At 54.0% G+C, this 15,175-nt stretch overlaps 7 protein-coding genes across 7 annotated transcripts; 3 read left to right on the top strand and 4 right to left on the bottom strand.

Annotated features, from left to right (window-relative positions):
* Window positions 1-160: 160 nt before the first annotated feature.
* BDZ99DRAFT_353919 (DNA glycosylase) lies at window positions 161-970 on the top strand (the record flags this gene model as incomplete). Its single annotated transcript, XM_033714574.1, has 1 exon — window positions 161-970. A coding segment is annotated over one exon (810 nt), but the record flags the coding sequence as incomplete, so codon positions are not given.
* Window positions 971-2,474: 1,504 nt separating this feature from the next.
* BDZ99DRAFT_470711 (uncharacterized protein) lies at window positions 2,475-3,272 on the top strand (the record flags this gene model as incomplete). The annotated part of the gene is made up of 2 exons (XM_033721641.1): window positions 2,475-2,506; window positions 2,561-3,272. 2 exons carry the CDS (start codon window positions 2,475-2,477, stop codon window positions 3,270-3,272), a joined length of 744 nt encoding a protein of 247 aa, XP_033584709.1.
* A 1,070-nt stretch (window positions 3,273-4,342) lies between these two features.
* On the bottom strand, window positions 4,343-5,629 carry BDZ99DRAFT_493499 (uncharacterized protein; the record flags this gene model as incomplete). Its single annotated transcript, XM_033723237.1, has 4 exons — window positions 5,573-5,629; window positions 5,269-5,436; window positions 4,975-5,138; window positions 4,343-4,922 (listed from the first exon to the last, which is right to left on the bottom strand). The coding sequence occupies exons 1-4, from the start codon at window positions 5,603-5,605 to the stop codon at window positions 4,343-4,345; spliced, it is 945 nt and encodes a 314-aa protein (XP_033584708.1). The 5' UTR covers window positions 5,606-5,629.
* A 249-nt stretch (window positions 5,630-5,878) lies between these two features.
* Window positions 5,879-8,320, bottom strand: BDZ99DRAFT_505336 (DUF1760-domain-containing protein). Its single transcript, XM_033724099.1, has 2 exons — window positions 6,291-8,320; window positions 5,879-6,186 (listed from the first exon to the last, which is right to left on the bottom strand). Exons 1-2 carry the CDS (start codon window positions 8,212-8,214, stop codon window positions 6,113-6,115), a joined length of 1,998 nt encoding a protein of 665 aa, XP_033584707.1. The 5' UTR covers window positions 8,215-8,320; the 3' UTR covers window positions 5,879-6,112.
* A 953-nt stretch (window positions 8,321-9,273) lies between these two features.
* On the bottom strand, window positions 9,274-10,311 carry BDZ99DRAFT_374096 (uncharacterized protein; the record flags this gene model as incomplete). Its single annotated transcript, XM_033714901.1, has 1 exon — window positions 9,274-10,311. A coding segment is annotated over one exon (1,038 nt), but the record flags the coding sequence as incomplete, so codon positions are not given.
* A 659-nt stretch (window positions 10,312-10,970) lies between these two features.
* Window positions 10,971-11,956, top strand: BDZ99DRAFT_457471 (U6 small nuclear ribonucleoprotein). Its single transcript, XM_033718681.1, has 4 exons — window positions 10,971-11,171; window positions 11,222-11,314; window positions 11,373-11,409; window positions 11,456-11,956. The coding sequence occupies exons 1-4, from the start codon at window positions 11,046-11,048 to the stop codon at window positions 11,488-11,490; spliced, it is 291 nt and encodes a 96-aa protein (XP_033584705.1). The 5' UTR covers window positions 10,971-11,045; the 3' UTR covers window positions 11,491-11,956.
* Window positions 11,957-12,405: 449 nt separating this feature from the next.
* On the bottom strand, window positions 12,406-14,602 carry BDZ99DRAFT_484499 (uncharacterized protein; the record flags this gene model as incomplete). The annotated part of the gene is made up of 4 exons (XM_033722645.1): window positions 12,406-12,648; window positions 12,699-13,238; window positions 13,290-14,456; window positions 14,591-14,602. The coding sequence occupies 4 exons, from the start codon at window positions 14,600-14,602 to the stop codon at window positions 12,406-12,408; spliced, it is 1,962 nt and encodes a 653-aa protein (XP_033584704.1).
* Between the last annotated feature and the right edge of the window lie 573 nt (window positions 14,603-15,175).

The following is a 15,175-nucleotide window of genomic DNA, read 5'->3' as shown; positions in this document are numbered from 1 at the left end:
TAGATACGGGGAGGCGGAAGATGGGGAGGATATGGAGGAGAGGGAGGGGCGGTGGACGGTTGTAGAGGAAGAGGAGATGGGTGGGAGGAAGAAACGAAAACGAGGAGACCAGGCTAAGAGGGTCGTAGAGAAGATGGCGCCCGCGAGGAAGAGGCAGGGGACAGCTGCTGCGAAAGTAAAGAGTGAGATCAAGACAGAAGAAGGGGAGAAAGAGAACAATCCCAAGCCCAAAACCAAGACCTCTAACCCCAAACCCCCCCGCGCGAAGAAGCCTCGAGCCGTCGTGAAAACCGAGCCTCCGGAGAATTGGGAAGAGATATACTCTCTCGTGCAAGAGATGCGAGCTTCGAAGCTCGCCCCCGTCGACACAATGGGCTGCGAAACCCTCGCCGACCCCACCGTCCCGCCCCGCGATCAGCGCTTCCAGACCCTCATCGCCCTCATGCTATCCTCGCAAACTAAAGACACCGTCACCTCGGTCGCAATGAAGAATCTACAGGGTAACCTCCCTGGTGGCTTCAACCTCGAATCCATCCTCGCCGTCGAACCCGATAGCCTCAATGACTTGATCGGAAAAGTGGGGTTCCACAACCTCAAAACCAAGTACATCAAAAACACCGCCGAGATCCTGAAAGAGAAATGGGCCAGCGATATCCCGGATACGATACCCGGGCTCGTGAGTTTACCAGGTGTCGGGCCTAAGATGGCGTATCTGTGCCTCTCTGCCGCCTGGGGACGGACGGACGGGATTGGGGTGGATGTTCATGTGCACCGTATCACGAATCTGTGGGGGTGGCATAAGACGAATAACCCCGAAGAGACGAGAGCGTGTTTGGAGGCGTGGTTGCCAAAGGAGAAGTGGCATGAGATTAATACGCTGTTGGTTGGGTTTGGGCAGACGGTGTGTTTGCCGGTGGGGAGGAAGTGTGGGGAGTGTACGCTTGCGGAGAAGGGGCTGTGTAAGAGTGCGGTGGTGGGGAAGAAGGTTGTGCAGAGAGTGAAGAAGGAGGTGGTCGTGAAGGGTGAGGAGAGAGAGGGTGGGGTGGTAGTGAAGGAGGAAAAGGTGGTTGAGGAGAGAGAGATTAAGGCGGAGGAGGCGGATGTAGGGGTTGCGGATATCGAGGATCTGGGGAGGGTGCGTAGTAAGAGGAGTCGACGGTAGGCTTGGTAGGTAATAATGTAATAACATCAGATGATTGTGTATAATGTGGCATGATATATAATCTGGGACATAGGGGAGGATGAGATGTTTTAGCATCTTGGGAATGAGTAGAGAAAATTATCAGAGGTGGATGCGGAGGGAGGGATTGTGGATTAAATGTTCAAGGCTGGGTTTGTATAATGTAAGATACCCCGTTAATACTTGATTCTTTCTATGTCCTTGCGTCGGAGCGAGTATGTCACGCATCTTTAGCACGCTTCTCGCACTGTGAGTGTGCGATGATATCGTCAATCTTGTTGCTCGTCTTCAATGTCCGTCTTCTTCAATCACATATCCCATCTATTCAGATCATATCATCATCACCGGCTTTCAGTTTCCCTGGACGTCATATATTGCTGTGATCGCACTATGGTACTTCAAATAATTTGTAACATTCGTAAAGCCTGCAAGAAATTCAGTCCCCTTCTCACACCCCTTTTCCCAAGCATTGACAGTGGTCTTAGAGTCGGGGAGGAAAGGGATGGACAAGTTGTTGAGAATGTGTGGGGATGGTAAAGTGAGAAGGGCTGTGGAGAGGTCGATGATGTGTTGGGAGAGAGGGGGTTAAGTCGCGCTATTGTGGTGGTGGTGCTGAGGACGTTGAGAGCCGGTAAAGTTGATGGGGCGGTGAAGAGAAAAAGGTGGAGAAAGGGAGACGCTGTGTTGGACGAGATGGAGGTAAGTCCCGTTATTGTCGCGTCAGTGCTGCTGAGGGCGTCGAGTGCTGATGATGTTGGAGTACCTAGGTAATGAAGCTCACATGCAGAGGCCGCAGCGCCACAAGGTGAAAGATTGTGGCTTGACAGCGCGTGTGAATCTAGGTATATTTTTCAGTTAATTCCGCTGGAGGTTGTTGGAGAGGTTGGAGCTTTGGAGTTCGTCTCTCTTAGTTATCTCTTTCTATCCTTTCTATCTGCTGGTGCTTTTGATTCGCTTGTTTACACTTCTGGAGGAAGACGCGACGACGTCACCGAAAACGCGCTAGCGTCTTCTTCGACCTCACCTTACCTGCAACCTCGACTCACCTGCAACCTCGACTCCGTCCCTCACCCCCATCCATCACTTTCATCGTGGGCGGACAACTTTCAACCTCGCGACCTGCATGGTCATCGCCTCATCCTCACCTCGCTCGACGGGACCATATTGAAGCCGCCCTCTATTTTGGTCACATTGTTTCGCGTGGCCACACGCGTGCGGAGCTGTCTTTGAGGCACCTCTCGTGAGTTTTCCTGCTTCCACCCTTGTCCCAATTTGCAGAGCACCGTGTTAAACAATGGAACGCTGCTCCAGTAAAGAGTCGCTCGTGTAAGTTCAATCTGGGCTTCCTCTTTCGATCTCAGCTAGCTGACTCCGAATCAGACTGGGAACCATGGTTCTCACGGTGCGCGCTGGGCTGGAGCCAGATGCCCACGAGGACTTCACGGTGCACGACAACCTCATCCGCACTCATTCTCCGTTCATCGATGCTGCCATGCGTAACGACTGGAAGGAAGCACAGGAACGACTGATCAAGATGCCGGAGACTGATCCTGTTTGTTTCCACATCTACGTCCAGTGGCTGTATTCCAGCCGCATTCACTCTGCTGTGACAACTGCCGCCAAACCTGGAAGCACTATCTGGGCCTACTCGAAAGCGTTGAATCGCGAGTTCGATACCTTAGTCGGTTGCTGGATCATGGGCGACGTTCTAAGAGACACGGACTTCCAAGACGCCACCATGGATATCTTGATGAAGCTATGCCGAACCATCCATGGCTTAGGAATCGAGATCCTCGGTCCACTCGCGCACTACGTCTACGCTCACACTACTGGGAAGACCTCCCCGTTAAAGGCTTTGCTCGTCGCCCACACTACAGTCTCACTTACCCCACGGAAGATGGAACTATTCTTCAAAGAAGACTACCCGAAAGATTTCGTAACCGAAGTGCTCTCCGCTGTGTACCGCCGCTGGAACAATGGCAATACTGGACAGCTTCTCAATCTCGAAGCCAAGTGCGAAACATACCATCAACACTACAAGACCGGAGGCCCATGCTACAAGGACAAGCTCCCGAAGCCGATGCCGTTGTGAGGATGCCTGAGATGAAAGTCTACTGGGAGACTCGGATGGCGGGGATGGGTTGGATGGACTGGACATAATGCTTTGTTCGAATATTCAGTGACTGGGCATCCAAAGGACTCTAGGTTCCTTCACTCTAATCAAATCAATGTGAGAACTCATAATAACTCTTGCACCCTTCGAACTGTCTTCAACGTGTCAATTGAACCCTCCAAACTACGAGACCACGCTCTGATTCTGCCTGTTGGTTTTCGTGTCTCATGTTTCAATGTAGATATCGGATCCCATATTTCATGCATCGCAAATCGTCACGCTGACTTTAGCGTTCTACATTCACTTTCGAGAATGATTGAAGCACCCCTGTACAGGTATGAGCCGGCCAAAGACTGAGCCAACAGACCGTGATGCTGCTCCTCAACATGCTCCCATACTTCACCGCCCTGCAAATCATTTCAACATCTACACTAGGACCCGAATTCAGACACGCGTCTTTACCATCTCGTCCTGAGTAATGATAAGGTGCTGAAGCACCACAAACAGCGGCAAGTAGGCCGACTATGCGCACATGAAACTTTTCTAATTCACGCTCTCAAGACCTTTGCATGCTATCGGAAGAATTAGACTGTGCTGAAGTACCTCAAACAGCGGTAACTGGGCCGAATATACGCGCATAAAACACCTCTCTAGTTCACTCTCTCAAGTCCTCTGAATACTATCCGAAGTTTTATAATGTGCTGAAGCACCTCAAACGGTGGTGGGCGAGTGTGCCCAGACTTCTGGCAAGGCACTTTATCACCACACACCCCAAATCGCCAGTGCAGATTTCGCATCTTGGATATCATTTTAATGCATTGAAGCAGTTTCGTACTGGTACAACCCCCCCAGCGTTCTCTATCTAGTAGTACATCCCCCAGCCCTCGGACCTTCTACCCCAGAACCAGACCCCCGCACCCATCACCCCCTCCGCACCACCCAAATCAGCCCCAAGCTTCTATCATCCACCGCAACACCCCCCAATACCACTGAGGTCACTCGACCAGCGCCAACAGCTCGCCAAACCACCCCTCCTCCAACCCCAATCCTCACGCCGCCCTCGCCCTCTTCCTCACCGGACTCCGCCCCCCCTCTCCCTCCCTTTCCTCCCCTTCTACCTCTTCTTCCTCCTCCACCCCAGCTAGGCCACCAAGCCCCTCGCCGTACGCCCGCTTCGTCGCCGTGCCACCCGGCGTCAGGCTCCTCTCACGCGCCAACCGCTGCTTCTCAAGCCGTTGAGTTACCTCGTCCGAAATATCCTCATATTCTGCTTGTTCATCGATACCACTCACCTGCGCTTCGGGCTCCTGGGTGCGCGCACGTTTCGTGCTGGGGCCACCACGCTCGGGGGAGATGTTCTCGTTGTCGTTCACGTCGGCGGCGGCGGAAGAGTGAGAGTTTGAGGGGGGCGAGGGGGAGCGGTTGGAGGCGCTGCGCTTGGATCCGGGTGCCGGCGTGGGCGTGGTTGTCGGCGTGGCTTTCGGGAGGGGTTTCGAGGCCGCGACGTGCGTGGCGCCGAGGAGCGCGCCGTTGACGAGGGCCATGGCGGCGTCGACGGCGGCGGGGGTCTTGAAGGTCACGTTGACGAAGAAGTGGGCGTTTATGGGCGTGGGCGCGGTGACGTAGACACTGTGGTATGGTGATTAGTAGTGACTAGAACGATAGGAAGAGGAGATCTTACACAGCGGATGGGTCTGGGCAGAGGGCGCGAATCTCCCTTGGCGTGACATCGCCGGGGACGCCCCACACTGCCATCTGGCGCAGCTCACGAAGGGCAAGCTCCTGGCCCTCGGCGGTCCAGTACTCTTTGTCGGTCGGGGCGGGGTTGTTCTCAAAGTACTTGTTCTGAGCCATGTTGTCAGTTAATGGTCAACTGGCCGTGGGCAGAAGCGGAGGTGCAGTGAAATCGAGGCTTTTGATAAAGTAGAAGTAGTGAAAAGCTGCACGTAGTGATAAGGAAGATAAGAATACATACCCAAGCGGTTTCTAGGTTCCCGAGTGCTGTCTTCTGGGCTCTCCCGAATTTGAGGGAGGTTTTGACCTGCTGGTACACCTCGCTGAGGTCGCTGTCGCCCTCCGCCTGGGCTTGTTCTTCGAGAAAGGCGATTTGGGCTTCTAACTCGGCGATGTGGTTCTGGATGCGCTACATGGAGGGGGCAGGTCAGCCATATCTGCTGGAAGCTCATGCGTGTAAGGGAGCGTTTGGCGCCGTGCAGGGGAGAAGTTCCACCGCGAACAATAGAACGCGTGCACGAAGTTTAAAAAGTAAGAATCCTTACAGGAATGACAGCGGGAACAAGTCTAGGCGCCATCTTGCCACGAACTGCTCATGTAATGAGACTGGGGGAAATTTGACGAGGTTGTTGTAAGACACAGATCCGCATCAACACAAGCGCGCCAGAAAAGTCGCAAAATCGGTCCGATTGCCCTAGCGTTGTCGATCTCCCGTTAACACAAAGCTTAGCCTCTAAGCGAGAGCACGTGGCAAACTAGGAATCGTATCCAACTTCCGTAAGGTATCACATTCAGGTTAGAGTTTGACAGGCGTGCTGAATCGGACATGTAGAGCTCATCATTTGATATTTCGTAGATATCTTTGAAGCTGGTCTGACCTATTCATCGGCATGATAGCATAAAAGCTTGTAGCAAGTGATGCTAGATTGCTTCAGTAGCCCCTCCGTTTTGACATCTCATTACCCACATCGAATCCAGTCATGCATCACTATCACGCTCACAACGCTCAATCCACCCACTCTAGTCTTGCATCGTAAAGAAGACCATTATTCAATCACATGCTAAATCATCACCCTGCTCTATAGTCATCTCCAACTCCCACGGACCCCTGACCCGCGTCCCCCATCCTGTTTCCCCAGCCCACCTGAATTTTTCGACTCTAATGTGCCCGGTTCAGCTTGCTAATCCCCACCATCACCCTCTCAACCCCATCCTCCACAAGCCCCAACTCCCCCACCGCCTTCTCCCTCCCCTCTCCCTCACCCTCCTCCGCCGCCAGCTCGCCCCCTTCCTTCAAACTATCCTTAAACACGCTAACCGCCTGCCTCAACGGCCCTAGAAAACTACCCCCCACATCCGCCGTCTCCGTCAAGCCCGCGATATCCAACGCCTCATGCAAGAACGTCGCGCTAAGGAGCAGGTAATAAAAGTTCAGAGTCGCTAGATAGAAGCCGAGCTCATTGCGGAAGGTAGCCCAAGCCTCGGAGATGGGGACAGGAGGGAGGATGGTGGTCGAAAGGTCCGGGAAGAGAAACGGGGCGAGGGAGGTGAGAGCGATAGGGGTAGCGAAGATAGATGTCTCGGGGTCTTTGGATTCCTCGGTTTCTTGGTGTGGATGCGCGTGCGTGTGCGAGTGGGCGGTTGCGGGCGGCATGTTGGCTTCGAGTGTTTCGCCCTTCAGCCAGCCGACGGCGGAGGCTTTGAGGTTCTCGTAGGGGCAGTGCTCAAGGGTGTCGCGGATGAAGGCGAGTCGGACGAGGTCCTCCGGGTGGGAGCGGAGGATGGTGGAGGCGAGGTAATGGGCGTGGTAGCGGATTGTTGGGGAAGGCGAGTTGGCGGAGATGAGGGTGACGGTTTGGAGGTATTGGGCGAATTCCTCGTCGTCGTATGGCTCGTCGATTGCGTTTGCGTCGAGGGCGAGTAGGCCCAGGCAGAGAATGGCGTCCAGAAGGGCCTCGGATTCCAACCCAACATTCGCGGTTCCCGCCGTGCCAACGAAGTTCCGCAGGATTTTTGCGTGTTCCGGGAAGATAGCGATGCCATCGTTCGGCGGCGGTTGGCCATACAGCACCCTCGCCACGCTCCTCGCCGTGAACAAGTACAGCGACCCGATCCTCGAAAGTGGAATATCATTCGCAGACGCCGGAGGATCACTCTCCTCCCCCGGACTCCCCACCTCCTCCGTCGACTCATCCGTGAAAGTCTGAAACAGGTCCCTCGAATCCAGCCCCAGATCCTGCCCAACCGCAACCAGCTGCCCCACAACTGAACTCCTCCCCTTCAACCCCTCATCCTTCGAAAACCTCTCGGCAAACGTCGGTTTCCCAGGAACAATCTTCCCCGGCTCCAGCTTCTCCATCAACCGACTCGACCACGCAAGCCCCGGCACATCATCCGCCGAGCTCAACGAACCCATGTAATCCTCAGTCACGTGCGTGACAAGGCTCTGCAGCAACCTCTCGCTCAACTTCGTCTCGTCCAGCGAGGGGCCCTCACTCTGTGCCTCCGGATCCGGCTCCGTCTGCTGCGATGTCGTGCGTTGCAGGATATTCCCACTACTCACTCGTGGCGGGAGATGCGGCCGCTTGGTCCCCGAAAGCGTCTTGATGAACTTGACCACCGCAGCCGTGAGCTCGTCCATATGCGATTCCGCGCTCGAATAGCTCACGAGGACCGCCTGTAGGCTCGTCGAGAGAAAGCGGCTGGGATACTTCGTCTTGACGCGGCGATGCAGCGTCGCTAGCATCGAGAGCAGCGTCTCGAACTGCAGGACTGGCAACGGCAGCGGCTTCACCTCCCCTCCCCCTTCGAGTTTGGTCTTCCTCAACGCCTCCTCAACCGCCACCTCCTCCCCTTCATCATTCTCACTCTCCTCTTCTTCTGCCTCTGGATTCGCGTACTGCATCAACCGCAACGCCTCCGTGACTTTCAGAATCACCTCCCGCGGATTCCCCTTCAGCGCAACATCCTGCAGGCACTCCTCGCTCGCCGGCAGCAGCGGCAACAGCAAATGCACAAGGTCCCAGCCGATGTTAGTCGTCAGCGTCGGGTCCTGCAGCACCTGATGCAGCGTCGGCAGTCGCTCGGCCGTGAGGTTATACTCGACGATGGTGAGATACGTGATGTAGTCAGTGGCTGGGGGCAGGGCCGCCAGGAGCGGGTTAGGGGGTGCTTCGTCGCCCGACATTGTGGTGTGTGGAAGTAGCGAATGTGTGTATTTTAAGATTTAAAGGGCGGCAGTGGGTTTTGCCGGTTCTTTTGTTAGAAGGCGTGGTTGGGGGACTTGTTTGGTTGATGTGTTCTCGGGTGATGAAGCGGGAGTGGTTCGTCGTGGGGCAGGCTGCCACGTGCGTCATCGTTGCCAAGGATTGTGGGGATCACTCTCAGGGATAATTTGAGAATCTCGAGAGATGTCGATTGCAAATGGTGAAGCAGGTGAGTGTTTAGTTAACCGTTGGTGTGTGGAGTGTAATGATGAGATCTATAATCTGGACAGTCATGGTCCTTTTGATATTGTACAAGCTCCGCCCAATACTAAATACATCATCAACATCATCCATGCTGCACCGCTATATGCAAGACATGCGAACGTATAAACTATAAAACAGAGAAGCAGGTTTGGCCTCCCAACAAATGAGGCTCTAAAGGGTTCCTGCGAGCTGCACCGCACCGACGCAAGTTATATAGATCCAGGTGAGCCACACTCTCAATGAAGAGAAGCGTCCAATTAGACAATCCTCTGACCCAACTCCTCCTGAATCGGGTCATAATCCCCTAGATCCTCTAGCGCCATCTCAACAGGCTTCCTATCTTTCAGCGCCTGCGCTCTATACCATTCAAAACGCTCCTCGTCCGACTGATGATGCTGCGGCTTCCTAACCGAGAACTCAATCGTGCCAACATCTTGAATCGTATACTTGATGTGGTCCGGCACACACCACTCCAATTCGCTGATCAATCTTGGTATCGCATTGTAGTCGCTTTTAAAGCGGCGGCGGAGAAACAGATCGACCCACTTCCTGACTGTCTTGTGGTTGCGTCGTCGGAGAAGCTCAAGCTCCTCGACCTTGCGTTCCAGATTCCGAAGACTGAAGGGGTACTGGCCCCTCTTGGCGAGGTCTTGCGCTTTGATGAGCTCGAGATTCGCGCCTAGCAGGGCATACCGTTGGGACCGGAGGAGCTGAGCGCCTTCGATCATGTAATCGACCATTAGGTCCGTCCATGGACTGGCGTACTGGCCATATTGCTTGACAATGAAGTCGTACATGGGGATCGTAGGAGTGACGTTATAAGGAGGAGAAATCATTGTGTTCCATATCTCGGTCACGGTGCCCTGGCGCATCTGCCCTTCTCTTGCTCCGACCTGTTTCTCTTCCCGGTGGTACCGTTGCTTAGATAGAACGAAAGCCCACTCCAGGAATAGTTCCCAGACCTTCGCCGATATTTCAATGTCGTAGCCGCGCGAGATGAGGTCTACCATTTGCATGCCCTTTGGGACCCTATTGTTGATTCCGAATGCATGTGCTACGGCGCCGAGAAGCCGCCCGCTTGGATAGATAGGGGAGTCTTTCGGTAGCGGTTTCACTCCAGTATTCACATTCCACAATTTCTGTAGGATTTGGTAGACACTATCCATACTACCCTCTTTTCCGTATGCCTCAATAAGATGGACAAATGTCTTCTCGTCGGGGACGCATTCGGAATGCAGCATTTCGCGGAATACGTCATTGACCTGAGTTGTGATCCCACCAGGTCCAATTCCGTAGCTTTGAGAAGGGATGTACTGATTTCTGATGGCTGTCTCGGAGAGCCCAGTAGAGGCTCTAAGCTTCCTCCACTTTAGGTTGAAAGGTATTACACGTTCGCGAAAACGGCTTTCGGGTAAGAAGTGTCGATTCCACACCACGGCCTCTAATAAGTAGTTGTAGCATTCAGTGTCCGGTATTATGTTGCTGTTCTTCATCTTTCCCCATATCGATTTTGCAAGACCTAGACTTCCCACGGCAGTAGCGCACTTCAACCGCATCTTGTAGTCCTTCAAACTGAGTTCCTCGCCAGATTGCATGCGTGCCACAACAATCTTCTCAACCGTGTATGAGAAGTCGTTCAAGATCCGCTTGAGTGGTACAAGCTCCAGCCATTGTTGTTGCTCTACACTGATCTTCTGATGAATTTCCCGGAAGGTACCAATGAAGTGTCCGGGGTCGAGAAGTGTGAGGATTTCGGTGAAGGTCGGCCCAGGTATGGAGCGTATGTAGTCGAGGTCCGTCGATGCATCGACCATGGCCTGAAGCAGCAGCTCTGGGTCCTTCGTACGGAGGGCTGTCTCTACGCTATTTTGATAATCCATCTTCGGACGATCTGGGGGCCAGCGGCGTATGATCGAGTTTGCGGGTTCGGGAACTTCGTTAGGTTCGACAGAATGTTTCGTTCCGCCAGGATCGACCCAATCTTGCACAATGTTTCCCAGCATCCCATCCCATCTCTCCAGCGAGGGTGATGCCGTTTGCGGATCGGAGGGTCTGCTCGGTTCGGCGGCAGTCTGATGCGCGGCATTGTTGGATTCGACCCATTCCTTCACCGCACCGTCCGCTGGCAGATACTCATCCAACCGGGACAGCGCGGTATTACTCTTGAGCGACCTCCGGCGATCCGGTTTCCTGAATTGCTGGTTTGTCGAATCCAGCGCGACAACGCCGCGGCGCTGCTGAACCCCTTTCAATTGGCATTGCGGACACGTCCACCTCTTTCTCTTCGCAGACTGGACAGAGCGGGCTCTAGAGGCAAACCGAGACTCTAGTATCCCGACTCTGGGGAAGAAAGTGCTCATGGGCGACGATGGGGTGGAGGCATTGCGGTAAGAGTCGCGAGCTCGGAGGAGAAGCCGACAACTTTTTCTCGCGATTCGCGCCAAGACATTTCGATCGTTAGCTTTAGCTCCAACTCCATCTTCACCACAACACACTCTGGCTTCCTTGCAACGCACACTAGCACACAGTCAAATCAAAGTCTCTCACAATGTCCGACGCCGAAGAGACCGCCTCAAACCCAGTGTCCGAACCCCTCGATCTGGTGCGCCTCTGTCTCGACGAGGTCGTGAGCGTCAAGCTGCGGGGCGATCGCGAACTGAAAGGACGGCTTCATGTCAGACTTCCCATAAATATGGACTGAGGCACAAGCTAATTAGCGCGCAGGCCTATGATAGTCATTGCAACCTCGTTCTCGGAGACGTCGAGGAGACTATCTACATAACAGAGGAGGATGAGCACGAGCAGGAAGTCCAGAGGGTGGGTTGACATCCTCCGACACGCGCAAGTGGGCAAAACTGACATCGCACTGGTTCAGATAATCAAGAAGCAATCGGAGATGCTGTTTGTTCGAGGTATGACTTCGCGCATGAGGATGGTACTATTCTAACCATGTTGTAGGAGACTCGGTCGTCCTGATATCGCCCTTCCAATGAACGTTACGATCGCGGAATTCACCGTCGCAGTTGCTACACGAAAGATTGGAGTGCATGAAGGATATGACATTTTTGTACATGCCTGTTTGGCGTCAGATACCCCACCAAGTGATATGAAAGGTCTGGGAGGAGATTGACGACCAGGTTTGCAATGACGGCACGGAATATTGTGGAACACGCATAGTCTTCACGGCGTCCTTGGATTGGAGCCCATCTGGAGCAGCATTCACACGATCACACCATAACACCAGTTGAAGTAGTCTCAAACAATTCAAGGCTTGATTCTACGCAATTTACTCTTTTGGAAGTGCGCAAGCAAAAACAAAGACCCGCGCTGTCGCTCAAGAACGCAATCAGTCACTCCATCTATGGCGCCATCGGCAAGGAGAAAAAGTGGAAAAGGGAATGCCGCTTGATTCGCAGCGACGGGAATTAGCCAGGTAGTCATCTAATCGTAGCCTCGTGAATGCCCATCCGTGCCACGCTCGACTATGCAAGAAAATACAAGAAAGAAACCCGAGAAATCGGGGGAAGAATGACAGAACTACCCAAGAAGAAAGCCAACCGGGTCTTGGACCAAGATGGTGGTGGGTAGGGCCTGCTCTCCGAATTACGACGCAATGGAGCTGATAAACTCCATCGAGATCACGCTCCAGCCGCCACGGCGGATGGCCATTTATTAGTGTAGCGAACGAGGGTTTGGGCACTGCGAGTGTATCCTCCCTGACTCCATCTCTTCCAAGCATGAGACTCCACCCAGAAGAAAACCAAGAGAGACAGAAGGTGCCACATCGAGCAAATTGAAAGTCCATAGGACCCAACCAATGTTCCAAGTGAGTATTCACCGTCGGTGAGGAACACCAGACGGAAAGTATGTGTGATTGTGGTCATCGAAGACCTGAAGCCTGTCCAAAACTATTTACGTCGCCAGGATGGACTTTGCTCAGCGAGGCTGTCTCGTGACATGGGTGGAAGCTCGAAGCCTTTGGCAACCTCGGATTCCACGAATAGGGATGCTCGCTTGTAACGCTTGTCGCAATACTTCTCGTAGACCGCCGAGTGGTGCTTCTGCGGGCTCTCGCAGCACTCCAGCATGGTGGATATAAGCTGACGGAGTTGATTGTATGTGTAACCAGAATAATGCACATGAGCTTGGGACTATTAATGGTTAGCACTAGAACGGTTGGAGCCGCAGACAACAAACTTACCCATTCACCCTTCTTGAGCATTAACCGGGCTAGGCAGTGTGCACCAGCTGAGGTGAAGCTCGGAGCACACCCAACGAAGCGCTCGTCCATGACGGTGATCTCAAGGAAGTACTTTGCAAGAGTCCGGGTCTCCAAGTCGTAGTCGTCAGCCTTGCTGATTCTCCTGAGGAAGCTCATAGGCCCCGGCCATCCCAGCTCAAACTGCAGCAAGCTAAGCATGAAACGTTCAGCCTTGAGGATCTCGTCGACCGTGTAAGCCCCATCTACCATGTAGACTATCTCTTGGACGGAGGGGCAGTTGATTTCCTCGTATTTCGCGGCGATGAAGAGAGCAGTGGCACCAACGAGTTGCAATTTGCCTAGAGAGACAACCTTGCAAGAGAGGAAGCGGTCGACGTAGTTCACTGAGAGGAAAAGCGTCTCCGGAAGAAGAGTGAACCGATGATGAACCTGTACAAGCCAGTCCATAAGAACAGATCGCATAGACCATTGTATCTCCGCTTGATGATCCATGTAGGATGGGTTAGGCTTCATTCGCTCCTATGCCATCGTTAGTACTAGAAGCTGGGCTGGGGTCGGAGGACTACGAACCTCGAGCGAGTGCATGTACTCGAAGATCTCCTCGCCATACTCAGCAACCATAGAAGTATCCCACTGCTCATCTTCAACCTCTTCAGGCGTCTTCATGCTTTCGACAAAGTGCTTGGCGGCATCAAGCTCTCTTTGAGTCTTGGCGGTGATACGAGGTGCAAGAACCATAGTCACTCCGCCTGTCGTGTTGTCTCCACGGGAGCGTAGCGATCTCGCAGTCGTGTAGCCGTCGGCGTCGAAGTATTCTTCCTCTTCATCCTCGTCCCAGTATTCCTCGGCCTCGGGCAAAGGGACGGTGTGAGACTGCCTCGCAAGTTCGTCGTTTCGCTCTTGCTCCAGCACTCTAGCCTGCTCCTCAAGCGCCTCGAGATACTCATACTGATCCTTGGTGTCATCAGACACAGCTTCGTATTTCTGGTGGAACTCCGTCGTGGATATCTCCTCTGCGAGCACGTAGCGTTCTTCGACCTCAGTCACGCCGGACTTGGTCTCATGGTGAGACAGCGATTGAGGCCTGTCGATGGGAAGGTAGACTTTGGAAGTATCTACGATAACGCTTGCGAGGGCTTCATTGATTGATGGATCTTCACGAGGCTCGATGCTAGGAACTTCGCGTCGAGATGCAAGTGGTTGATGGACAAGGGCCGTCGAAGTTGTTGGCCGTGATACTAGTGGAGCCGCGGGTAGTAGAGGTTCGACGAGAGGTTCGGAGTCCAATTCTCTGAAGATGGTCGTGGGCTTCTTCGAGATTGCTTTTCGGGTCGGTGCGGCAACCATCGGGGGCTTTGGCAACGTTGATGCGGCGAGAACTGGCGCATTGACCTGCGCAGGTTTCAGAGCCAGTGGTGCCAGCGGCCTCTGAGCTGGTCGAAGCAGCGTAGTAGGCTTGGAGAGCTCCTTCGCTGCGACAATGGCAGAGTCCTTCAACACGTCGTACGCCGATTGCTTCCCCGGTAGGAGCAGGTCATCCTTCGCAGGTTGTTGTCTCACAGTATTACTGACGTCGCCAAATACTGTGCGCTTAGCAGCAGCTTTGATGCCACCGGCGAGGCTCAATGTGGACAGCGCCGGCGTCGACTTGTTTCGTTGATGGATCGTCTTGCCGGCGGGCAGCTGCGGAGGCTGGTTCTCATCGCGGATCCGCAACGCGCGCATTGGGCGCTGAGGCTAGAAGACGAAACACCACGTTAGTACGGTGAGATGTAAGCGAGTTGTTTGTTGATGGTCAACACCAAACATGGCCTCAAAAGCGGCCTGTCATCGAAACGCGACTCGGAGCAAACAAGAGAAGGACGGCGTACCTTTGCATCCATATTACAAAGCGGTAGACGCGGAGCCCGGCGTAGTTAGCAGTGCACGGCGGGCTGCTGGGCGTGGTGGTGGTCAGATGTGGAGCTGCGAAGATGGTTCCCAGATCGGAGGAGATGGTGGAAAGGAGACGTCCGCGCAGTGATGGAAGAATTGAGACGCAGTGAGCGAGCTGGAGCCGCCTAGAAAACAAACGCGTCAATAAGGAAACATTCCATAAGGTGGTGCCGCGGAACAATGGTCGTGGGTGAGAGACCAAGGAGATGGGTGTTGTGGTCGGCTGGGAACTGGAGGTAGCTTTGTAGCAAGCGCGATGTTGTTCGCTCCTGCCAGCCCCAAACAAACATTGGCCGGCCAGGGTCCAAAGCTTGGCACCGGCTGGCCCGTTGCTTCGTGGCAACCGATTCGGGCGTGCAGCGACTTGGCAGAGCGTGCAGGCCGGCGGGATAGAGACCGAGCGAATGCGCTGCTGTTCCTCTTCACCCAGCGGTGGCATTTGCTGTTTTGATGGCCGTTTGGGTGCATCGCAGCTTCCGTCGAGTCGGCGACCCGTGGCTGCCCCTTGACACCGCCAATAA

The sequence above is a fragment of the Mytilinidion resinicola genome (assembly GCF_010093595.1).
Source record: "Mytilinidion resinicola strain CBS 304.34 unplaced genomic scaffold BDZ99scaffold_1, whole genome shotgun sequence".
Lineage (NCBI taxonomy): Eukaryota > Fungi > Ascomycota > Dothideomycetes > Mytilinidiales > Mytilinidiaceae > Mytilinidion > Mytilinidion resinicola.
This window is presented reverse-complemented; position numbering and strand designations above follow the sequence as displayed.

Excerpts from the sequence above, each read along its gene's own strand:
- BDZ99DRAFT_505336 (XM_033724099.1), bottom strand. The coding sequence starts at position 8,214 with ATGTCGGGCGACGAAGCACCCCCTAACCCGCTCCTGGCGGCCCTGCCC. Across the intron at positions 6,187-6,290 it reads CGAGCTGGCGGCGGAGGAGG|AGTCGAAAAATTCAGGTGGG; the intron begins GTGAGGGAGAGG and ends CGGGCACATTAG.
- BDZ99DRAFT_457471 (XM_033718681.1), top strand. The coding sequence starts at position 11,046 with ATGTCCGACGCCGAAGAGACCGCCTCAAACCCAGTGTCCGAACCCCTC. Across the intron at positions 11,172-11,221 it reads AACTGAAAGGACGGCTTCAT|GCCTATGATAGTCATTGCAA; the intron begins GTCAGACTTCCC and ends ATTAGCGCGCAG. Across the intron at positions 11,315-11,372 it reads ACGAGCAGGAAGTCCAGAGG|ATAATCAAGAAGCAATCGGA; the intron begins GTGGGTTGACAT and ends GCACTGGTTCAG.